This window comes from Miniopterus schreibersii (genome assembly GCF_964146895.1).
Source record: "Miniopterus schreibersii genome assembly, chromosome: 19".
Classification (NCBI taxonomy): domain Eukaryota; kingdom Metazoa; phylum Chordata; class Mammalia; order Chiroptera; family Miniopteridae; genus Miniopterus; species Miniopterus schreibersii.
The window spans coordinates 36,793,795-36,805,276 of NC_138119.1; the positions used below are offsets into that span (position 1 = coordinate 36,793,795).

General features: G+C 51.7%; 1 protein-coding gene across 2 annotated transcripts in view; it reads right to left on the reverse strand.

Moving 5' to 3' along the window:
• Positions 1-9,888, reverse strand: part of MPZL1 (myelin protein zero like 1) — a 29,237-nt gene extending 19,349 nt beyond the window's left edge. Inside the window, exon 1 of one of the 2 annotated variants that reach the window (XM_081121585.1) lies at positions 9,697-9,888. In XM_081121585.1, the coding sequence (XP_080977711.1) occupies positions 9,697-9,787 (91 nt within the window). In that variant the 5' untranslated portion in view covers positions 9,788-9,888. The remainder of the gene's footprint in view (positions 1-9,696) is intronic. The other variant, XM_081121586.1, reaches the window with a different exon arrangement.
• Positions 9,889-11,482: the final 1,594 nt, after the last annotated feature.

An 11,482-nucleotide genomic window follows, 5' to 3' on the forward strand; every position in this document is an offset into this window, starting at 1 on the left:
CCACTGTAATGGTGGGCACATGTCATCAGACATCTGTCCAAACCCAGGGAATGTACAACACCAGAGCGAACCTAATGTAATGATGGGCTCTGGGGGATTATGACATGTCAGTGACAGTCGTCAGCTGTAACAAATGGACCACTCCGATGGGGTGCTGATAACGGGGGAGGCTGTGCATGTGTGGGAGCGGGGGAATATTGGTATAATGCATATGGTATATATAACTTTTCTCTCAATTTCTTTAAAAATAGGTTTTTAAAAATTGATTTTAAAGAGAGAGGAAGATAGAGGGAGAGAGAGATAGAAGCACTGATGAAAGAGAAATATTGATCGGCTGCCTCCTGCATGCCCCCTACTGGGGACTGAGCCCAAAACTCAGGCACGTGCCCTGACCAGGAATCCAACTGGCAACCTCTTGGTGCGTGAGACAATGCTCAACTAACGGCCACGCTGCCTGGGACTTTCAATTTTGCTGTGAAAAATAAAGTCTATTACAAGATATATTGATGTCTGAGTTTCGTGCCTACCCCCAGGGTTTCTGATTTAATTACTTTGGGGTGTGGCCTGCACATCAGGTGATGCTAAACTGGCAACCACCATCCAGCACACCAGTGAGATACAGGACTTCACTATGATATTGTAATGAGACGGTCCTGCAGCCGGGCCGGGCCCTGCAGACGGTCCTGCAGCAGATGGGCCGGGCCCTGCCTGGCATTTGACTGAGTGTTACGTAGAGGTATGCTGACTTTTGAAATACATATTAGTGCACATTCATGGACCTGACTTTTTCAAAAGACAAGGACAGTGCTGCTCTATCACCTTCTTAATCACACATTTACAAATTTAAATCTGCTTTATTCTAAAGAATGCACTGGCTGCGGATTTAACATGGCCATGGTCTTCAAAGCAGCCGAATGTGTAGAACTTTGTATCTGTGCATGTTGTTATTATTATTTTAATGGTTAAAATACACCTTAGGAACCAATGAAATGTACACCAGACATGTGGAAGCTCTAAAGCACAGTTGCCAGTATCCCCAGGAATCCAATGATGAGAGCTTGAAACCCAGAGCTCCGCTTGGTTCTGAGAGGTTCAAGTTTAGGAAGAAGTGTAAAACCAGCACCTGCTGCGATGGCAGCCTGGGGCTGGGCAACCAACCACAGTCTAACTAAAGGGGAGAGAGTTAAATGGGGGAGGAAATGCTTCATATTTTTTTCAGGCTATAGGTAGGTACTCTCAGAGCTGTGGCTACCACCTGGTTCTTCTCTGGGCAGGTTCTCAATCAAATGCAAATTTGTCTGTGCCAATCTCTTACGTAAAACCGGTTTGAAAGCTCACCTGCTTTTTTGGGAAGCCCAGGCCTCAGCATGGCAGGCCAGGCTTTTCACCGTAACAGCCCCATTTTCTGCCTTGGGTGGGATGAGGGCTGCACCTGGTGAGCTGGTGCCAGCGGCTCCCACGCCCCCAACATGACTTGGATAAAGCCGTCCCTGGTCTGACACCTCTTTGGTCCCTGGCTCAATGTCTGCTTCGGCCTCTCTGGCCGCAGTCTGTTGAAGCCATACCTTCGAGGGAGAAGCATCTGTCTGTCAGGTACTGTTACTGCAGCAGCCTGACCTCCCCTGGAGCCCAGGGAGTAAACTCCGTCTCGCGTGGGTCCGTGTGCCCAACACACAGGACACTTCCCGGTGGTCAGAAAGCTCTCAAAGGACATTTAAGGAGCAAACAGGCTGACAGCAGCTGAATTTTTAGGATCCCTATAACGCGAAGTTATGGTTAACGACACGTACAAGCACCTTCCCCGCCCCCCTAAAACAAATGGAAGAAACCAACTTGCCCTTAAATGGGCACCTACCCCCAGTCAAGCGCTCTGTGGCTCTTAGAAAAATCTGGCAAAGGAGTCCAGACTCATCAGCACCGGGAAGAGTCGAAAGTGTAAAATGCTCCCCCCTGGGCAGGAAGTAAAATATGAAAGGAATGGAAACTGGCCCCTTCCTGTTGGGATATAGGCTTGGTTACAATAAAACCAAAAAGATAGTATCAAGTAAGCAACTCATTTATTGAATAACAAATAAATGCCGGGCACGCGGGGGTGTGGACTCAGCCACTCCACCAGAACATACAGGCGTCTGCCGCGTGCAGACAGCAGACACCGAGGGTCTAGGGGCGCGGGGACCCCGCCCTCCCAAGGCGACCCCCGGCCTCCGGCCTGCCTTCCCTTCCCTAACAAAGTCCCTCTGAAGTGCCCCCCAAGTTTGAAAAGGAAGAGGTCAGGAGTGTCTTGTGGGGAACACACTTGAGTTTGGTCTGGAACTGAGAAAGATCACACGGGACGGAGGTTTTGCAGAGGAAGGAGCTGATGCGTACACGTGAATTATGTAGGCTCATTTGGCTGGGGCAGGGGAAGGCCTGAGAGTCAAAGACATAGGCTGAGAGTTTGAGCCCAATCCTGGGGGAGGTGAGCACCGCCAGTGTTGGAGAACAATGGCCAGGGAAAGGGAGGGGAGAGGGGGGACGGGGGAGGGGAGAGGGGGAAGGGGGGAGGGGAGGAGAGGCACAGCTTGGAAAGGAGACAGACATGGAGCTGCGTTTTGAACATACAAAGTTTGAGGCGAAGAGGTCAGGCTCAGCGGCTTGCTCCACAGCGTTGCCTCCTGAGCCTAGGATGGTATCAGCCGCTCAGTTAAATGGAGTGATGCTGGGTCCCGGCCAGAGGGAGCAGCAGAAGAGAACCCACGAGACCGCACCATTAAAAAGCCCTAGGCGTGGTCAGCGCCTTGGGTGATGCAGATTCTGCGTTGTCAGTGAGAATGGCTTCAGCATGGCAGCTTCGTCGCCCCCATGGGCAGTGAGCAGTGTCAGGGCATCGGGTTCTGGGCACAGAGGTCGTCACACAAAGAAAGAAACTGGCATATGCCCTGGGGCGGTTAAAGGATGCTCTGCAAATATTTAAGGCATCCAGAAGCCTCCTCACAAAATGGTTACAGACTTTGAAAGAGAAATTCTACAATATAGCAGAGTGGTTGCAAATATATACTTTGGAGGCGGAGGCCCAACTCTACCATAATCTGTGACATTAATAAAAATAATACTTATGGCACAGAGTTGTAAGGAGTGTATGAGATATGCTATAAGTTGCTCAGCAGAGACCTGGCTCAGGCAGTAAGCACTGGATAAGTGGGGGGGGAGGGGAGGGTAGCAGGAGCCTAGTTTTATGTCTAAATCCCTACGGGCTAAGAAACAGGAGTTACACCTGGCTGAAGAGAGAAATACAGCTAGCCAGCCAGACAGACAGATCATCTGTATCTATATCTATATTTAGCTCTCTGGAAGAAGCTCATGATTATGTTTAATTTACTTAACTCCACATTATCTTCTTTAATATTTGAAGAGAAAGAAATACATTTCTTAATTTCGAGAAAAGCATTTTAAAAACGGTTTTAAATTGAATAAAATAAATTCCCCAGATTCCAAAGTAGAGTATCTGAGTCCCAGGATAGAAAACGCTCATTGCAAATGCTGGGTTGGTTACAACACAATACTGAGAAAGCTCAGATCACAATTTCATTCTTGGGGGCAATCTTATCTGCAACAAAAATTAACTCAGGCCCAGCGAAGACCTGGAGCCCTTCTAACCCCGATTAGCTAAACCTAGAATGAGATACAATGTATCACAGCTGCTAGAAAACTATTCAAGCTGCAGGCCCTGACAGCAGATCAGGGGTATCGCCAAGTCTTGGCACTTCTTAAGAGACTCAGAGTTTAGAAGAAAAAAGTAATAAATGAATAAAGGAGACTCTATCAACAAAGTCGTCCCGTTCTTGGGTAAAGGCATCATGGAACCAAGGGGAAATTATAAGTGAATAAAACAGTTCAGCAGCCACATGCATTCAAAAAATAATGAATAAACAAAGAGGTTTAAGGGCACAGATATAAATGTCCCAGGGGACAATGACAGTTTCTCAGTTCAGGCACTACGACTGGTCACAAAGCCAGCTGACCTCCGCCTTCTTACAGCGGCCAAAATTCCAAGGGCTTTGGTTTGGTCTCCTGGGCATTGCTGATGTCAAGCACTTGCCAAAATAAGTGGAAAGGGCAGAAAGGAGGCTCACTAAGAATATTCTGCTCACACCAGTCTTAGGGACCAAGACCCAGGGCCATCGGATACTTGAGACCTCAGGAGATGCTCCCAGTTCTTATAATTAAATCCCCTTTGATGGGTATTAAAGACGGAACTAATCTAGAATGAGTTCTATGCCAAAGCAAACCATTTATTCTCTTTTAAATGACGCCGGTGGTCTTAGAAGCAAGAGTAAAATCTTTCTAAGGTTTAGGGACAAGTGAGATGCATGTACTTACACGGTGAGTTTGCACTTCAGATAAGAGATACGATTTAAATAAAAACACCCTGAGGCTCCAGTTGGCAGATGCTAATCATCCAGGAGAAATGTGGCTGTGAATGGAGAAAAGCAGCCTCAGTGGGGACAGAAAGGGAAGTGAGAAACAGCAGGAAGACCAGCATTCACTGGGTGGAGGGGAGGCAGAAATACTATTTGTAAAAAACTGTGTATATCGAGTTTTTCCCCGTGAAGTCACATTTTAAAAACTCGGGAGGAAAGATCAGTCATTAATGAACCCTCACAACTGTAGTCTTTGTAAATTTAAAAAATATCTACTTTGTCATGCAAGTAGGTATTTATTTTTTTAATGACTGCAAATTTTCATAAGCAGTGAATCATATTTCCTTAGAAGCAGCGCCTGCCAGGAGCTGAATGTGTCCTTTGGTGCCTGTTGTGTGAGTGAGTAGCCTGCTGCCTGGCACCTCCAACCAAACCAAGGCTCCCTGCTGCACCCACAACCTCCAACAGTGCCTGGCACCCCGGAGTCTCCATTTGGGTTGAATAGTGACTAAAGGCTGTGCAAACACGGATTTGCATTTTATGTACTTTTCACACACATCTCTCACTCTAAGGTCTGTCTGTCTGTCTTTGGCAGTGTCAGAGCCCGGTGAATATTGGGAAGCTAGGGTGAAACAAGTGCGGCGCGTTGGTAGGGCTTCGTCCCCTGCACAGAGAGGTCCCCGGATTCCTGGTCATCGGTCACGCTCCCCCCCCATCCCTGTGGGGGTATCATGGGGGGAGGCCACTGATGGATCTCACAGATGTTTCTCTCTCTCCCTCTCTCTATAAATCAGTAAAAAACAAACAACCAAACAGAAACAACAACAACAACAAAAAAAACCTTAAAAAAAAGAACATATTTTTTAAATCTAAGTTTTTGCTTTATTACCCCAAGGAGTAACTAAGTAAAAGGCTGAGGGACTGGTAATGACATCTGTGCTGAGCATCAAAAAACAGGGAAGTCCTACTGACAAAACCTTAGGCGCTACCTCGAAGGTGATAAAACAATTTAAATATGTAGTAACTAGTCACCCCAGAGCTATGGTGCTAAAGTAGTTAAAGAATGCTAGTTTGTTCATTCCATACACTGCTTCAGAAATAAGAAATGGTAAAGGGTATAAATAGTCAGATAACGCATGAAATCACACCCGGGAAAAAGACCCCTTCTCCCAACGGTTATTGAGACCAACAGTAATTCAGACGACATACTGCAAACCACTAACAAACTGTCACCCAGGACATGCCCGCGGCCCACGGCCATTTCACACGTGCTTATTAGCATCTAGTACCCATGAAGCGAAGCACTGGAGATATTTCCATAGGCAGGACAGACACTGGGTCTGTCCTGAGTTCTAGTGGCGGGAAAAAGAGAAAAACCAAAGAGTGAGAGGTTACAACACAGAGGCACAGAGCCAGGAGATGATAACGGGAGACTCCCCTGGAGAAGGTGGTTTGAGAAGGTCCCTCTGGAAAAGTGACATTCATGCCAAAGATGAAAAGGAGACAGCTCTGGGCAGTTGTGGGGAAGAGCACACCAAACGCAAAGGACCGGAGGTGGGGAGGAGTCAGAGAGCAAGAAGGGGGCAGGAAGGGGGCAGGAAGGGGGCAGGAAGGGGGCAGGAAGGGGGCAGAAAGGGGGCAGGAAGGGGGCAAGTGGCGCCAGCTGAAGAGTCAGAGAGGAGGGCAGAGCCGGGGTCACGCAGCTGCGGCAGGCACGCGTGGCGAAGCTGGGGTGGAATGGAAACCCGTTAAGGGTGTTAAATGAGAAAGTGACACGATCTGATTTGCATTTTTATAAAAATCATTCTTGCAGCTGTGTGAAGAGTGGATTAAAAAGAGGCAAGAGGGGCCCTAGCCGGGTGTCTCAGTTGGTTAGAGGGTAGCCCTGCATGCCAAAGGCTGCGGGTTTGATTCCCGGTCAGGGCACGTGTCTGGGCTGCGGGTTTGATTTCCGGTCAGGGCACGTGTCTGGGCTGCGGGTTTGATTCCCGGTCAGGGCACGTGTCTGGGCTACGGGTCTGATTCTTGGCCAGGTGCCCATGGGAGGTAACCGAGTCTGTCTCTCTCTCTCATCAATAAACATATCCTCAGATTAGGATTTTTTAAAAAGGAGGCAAGAGGGAGGGCATTGGGACACCAGCTGGGAGGCTAGCACAGTAATACAGGCAAAAATGGCAGTGATTTTGACTAAAATGCTAGGAGTGGACCACTGATGGGAAAGAAGTGGGTGAATTCCAGATGCATTTTGGAGACAGGAGAGCTGACTGGATGTGCAGGATGAAGGGCAGGGAGGAACCAAGGATGGAATAGGTTTCTGGGCTGAGCAATCAGATGGATGGTGCCACCATTTATTGAAATGGATGGTGCAAATTACTGAGAGGTCTTCTGCCTGCATTCCTACCCAAGGGTTACCAAAGACCTTCCAGCTGCAAATCCAGCAGTCCTTACTGTATCCAGAGCCCCTTCGTCTGACACCATTAACCACTTCCTCTCCCCTAAAACTCCATTCTTGCTTGGTTTCCAAGACACCACACTAGCATGGTTCTTCTCTTAGTCATCAAGCTCTCTCCTCAGGCTCCTTACACCCCACAGCTCTGTCCTTGGCCCCCTGCTGTTTCCTGGGCGGCCTCGCCCAGCAATCCATTGTTTTAAAGTCTCCCATACCTGTGTTTCCAACCAGAATGTCCTCCTCACCGCCAGAACCATCTGCCCAATTGTGTTCTGCCCGTTTCTACTGGGATGTCTCCACAGCATCTTAAATTCAACACATCCGAAAGTAACTGCATCATCTTCTTCCTCCAGCGCTCCTACCCTCATCCCATACCCCTCCGCTGTGAAAAGCCCACTTCCCAAAAATACGCCCAGCTTGCCAAGCCCCAAACCTCAGGATCATCTCACACTCCCTCTTCTGAGCCCACATCAAGTCAGTTTCCAAGCCCTATCAAGTTTACTTTCTAGCTGGCCCACGATGATGCCGGCTGCTTTCGTTCAGGTCTTTGTCCTCGATCATTACGGTCGCCCTCAGGTGCGCCTCGCGTCACTCTCACCCAGCCTTGACCTCTCAACAGACAAGGGAGCCCTTCCCGCCTTCCCACAGCCTTTGGGCAAACTCCAGCTTTAGGAGCAGCAAACAAGGCCCTTAGTGAGTTACTGCCTCTCCCTGGCGCCCGCCTCAGCTCCCACCTGCTCTTATACCCGCCCGCCTCCCGCCGCACTGACTACCAGCAGGTTCACTCACCACGCTGGACATCCGGGCTCCTCACCCGGAGCCTACTCAGCTTCCACATCCCTCCTCCAGTGGCCTGGACTTCGGCCTGAGGTGGTGACTCTCCTTACTGCCCTAACACACCATCATCAAAACACTTCTTAACTGCTTCTCCCACTGAACTGTAAGTTATGAGAGGGCAGGAATCTCCTTCCTAGGACACTTTCGGGGCTTAACATTTAAAAGGTGCTTAATGAGTGTTTGTTGACTAACTGCACCTGGGTCAAACTCAAGAAGGTTTTCCACAAGACATGAACTGCTATATACAGTATCGATGATCAGGAACAGGTGACTCGGCAAGAAGAAACTAATACTATCAGCTGCTGGCTTTCACATGCCAGCATCCATCCTTCAGTACTGAACAGCTAGGTATGTCCAAGGTGTGTCTCGCTATTATTCTGATGATCTTTCCGTATTAATATCCATTAAGGTTTAGTTCTTCAGTTCTCCCACTTTTTAAAAAAAAAAATTTTTTTATTGATTTCAGAGAGAGGAAGGGAGTGGGGGAGGGGGAGAGAGAAACATCGATGATGACAGAGTCATTGATGGGCTGCCTCCTGCACGCCCCCTGCTGGGGATCTCGCACACAACCCCGCATGTGTGCTCTCGGGGAATGAAACTGCAGCCTCCTGGATCCTAGGTTGATGCTCAACCCCTGAGCCACGCCAGCCAGGCAGTTCTCCCGCTTTAACACTCCCAGTTTAATTACAATCAACCTCACTGTCTGACCTCTCATGAATAATTCTGTCTGAAGCACACAGGATTTCTGATAAACCTTAGGGTTAGGGTATTTCCTACTTGTTCTCTTAAAACACAAATACCATCACCACCGTCACCAACCAAAAAAACAACAACAAAACACCCCCACCTTTAACCTTTTTTGTCAGAAGAAACACTTATACAGAATGGATTGTATCTTATCTATACAAAGTATATCTTCAACTGTCAACCTCCAGAGGGTGGGGGAAGTTTTACATCTATATTTTATGGCCCCTGGAATCACTGGTTTAATTATATTTTTCCTGGTTCCAAAGATTACATGAAGGCCTTTTCCATGAAAGAAATTAATGAGTAAACTCTGATTCAGATACTGTGATGCAGCTGACATTTTTGCAGAACAAAAGAAATGAAAAAGTATGAGTTTCTTAGGAGTTGGCCGCCTTTGTAACCATATCCTAAGACAGCACAAGGTCCCCGCTGTGACCACCACCAAAGGGCCCCCTGGCAGCCACCACTTCAGTTGTCCCTAAAACAACTCATCCAGTTCAATAAATAGAGCCAAAGGTTTACCTTAAGTTTGACCTATGAAATTTGGCAAGGAAAAAAAAGTGATTTAAAAAATAATAATAATAAAATAAAAAGTGCTTTTTAATGTCCTAAGTTTTGTCAAACTAGGGTGACTACGTCTGGAATTATTAGGCTTTGATCTGTCTTTTCGGCCGTTCCCAGGCTCTGCATCCTAACCCAGCATAATGGGAACTTCTTCCCGGTGCTCTGCAGACCCCAGAGATGAGACACATGAGACCCCGGGACTCTTCCGTCACGGAGGCTTTGAAAACGGATTGGAGAGCACTCGAAATGGAACTTACACCGCAAAACAAAACATGAAAAGGAACCAACAACAAAGGCCCCACTGATGAAAAACCTGCCACTTCCCAAAGGTGCAGGACGCGGAGCCCGGGTTCCGGCCCCGGGTCCCAGGCGGGCCTGGCGCCCGGCCCCGCGCCGGGAGCGCAGGGGGCCCGGCGGGAGCGCAGAGCAGGGCCGCTCCCCACGGCCCCCGGGACCCGGCAGGTAGGCTCCCCGCTCCCCGGCGCGCGGGGACCGGGAACCCGAGGGCGAGGCGCCGCACCTCCCGGGCCGCCGCGGGCCGCGGGCCGCGCTGCGCGCCGCCTGGGTCCCCGGCCCCGAGCGCACAGGCCGCGCCCGGTCCCCGCCTCGGCGCCGGCGCGCAGGGCCCGGATCCCCACGAGGGGCGAGCGCGGCCCGAGCCCCCGCGCCCCAGAGCCCCGCCCGGCCCGCCGCACTCACGCAGCCCGAGCGCCGCCGCCAGCACCGACCACAGGCAGCGCCTGCGCCCCGGGGCCGCAGTCACCGCCCCGGCCCCGGCGGGCGCGGCCATCGTCTTCTGCTGCAGCCCCGCCGCCGCGCCCCGGGCCCGCCCGGCCCCACCGCGGTCGCTCGCTCCGCTCGGTCGGGGCAGGGGCTCGCCTCGCCGCCGCCGCGCCCGGGCACCTCCGCGCCGCGCCCCCCCGCGCCCCGCCGCCCGCCGGGCCGGCCCCGCCCAGCGGCCCGCTCATTGGCCGGCCCCGCGCCCCTCGAAGCACGCTATTGGGCGGCGCCGGCTGCCCATCACCCCCTCCGGTCAGGCGAGGCCGCGCCCCGGGTCCCACCCAGGCTCCCAGCCCGGCGCCCGAGGCCAGCTCCCCGGTCCGCCGCCCGGCTCCGCCCGCGTGGTGCCCGCCGGCCCGTGCCCGCCGCCCGCCGCGTCCCCTCTGCCCCCCGGGCCCCCCACAGGCCCCTCCATTGTCTCTCCCCGTCGGGGTCCTGGCGGGGCGCCCGCCTCCGCGCCCGCGCGGCTCGGTCCCCGCGAGCCGCCCCCAGGAGCCGCCGCGCGTCCACAGTCAGCGGGCGGTGCGGGGGGACCTGCGCGCAGAGGTCCAGAAACGACACATCTGGCCTCGCCCTGTCCCCAAGGCCTGTCCTTTGGGGGACTGGCACATTTATGTGTCGCAATCTGAGAAATCTGCTGGTGTAAGAAGAAGTCTCCATCTTGCCCGAACCTCCCCTTAGGAAGAGGGTTGGGAACTGGGAACCCTTTCCCACCACCTGGAACACAAAGGAAGGTGCTTTTTGTTTGGTTTGCTTTTGCAAACAAAATGTGCCTCCATCTGTCAATGAAAACGGGGGCGGGAGGTTCCTCCCCCTGACTGCGGTGCCTCCCTGGCCCTGCGGGCTTGGCCACCGGGCCCTGGTGGCGATGCCTTTCGGAAAAAGAATGGCAGAACTGGGTATAAACTGGGCGGCAGTGTTCATCAAGAGAAAAGCACCTGGGAAGCTGTGACCCCCACTTTCCAGCCGGAGCGGAGAATGAGGCTCCCGGGTCCTCAGGCCCGAGCCCCGGGTGGACCCGGCCCGTGAGGAACGGTAACGAGCTGGGCCTCGGACACGGCTTGTCCAGCCGAGGCCACCCGACGGTCACCCAGGAGCAGCCAGGCAGCTCAGCCTGGAGCAGAAGAGCGAACCTGCAACTTGAGCAAAGTGTTTCCACAATAACCGGTGTCAGCAGATAGTAACTATTTGTTGAATGAATAGGTGAATGTTTACTTAATTGTTCTAGAGCGGTTACAAAGAAAAAACGCTGTGCAAGGTTGTTTTCACCATTGTCCTTGCACTGTAGTTCCTGATCCTTCTGTCAAGATAGTAAATGGGGAAAAACACACCCTTGAATTCCAATCATTATTGTTACCCCAAGGATCTCATTCAACAAACTTCCTTTCCAGATACCACCTCCTTCCTCCTGGAAACCCCTCTTCCCAGCTCAAGCAGTCCAGGCACTGCAATCGCATCAATGGGAGACTTCCAATAAGGGCAGAAAGGGCCTTTTGAAGAGCTATTGCCTCTGAGAGAAACCGGCTCCTTGGGGGAGCATTTCCCCCACGGAATCAGCAATAAGGAAAGTCACGTGCAGGGGCGCTTGGCCGATAGTGACCTATGCACAGGCCCGGTGGCCTCGCAGAGTGCCTGCTTCCTACAGTACACAATAAATGCACTGATAAGAGGGAGTCTACCCTGGGAACCCCTCAGGGCTAGACAC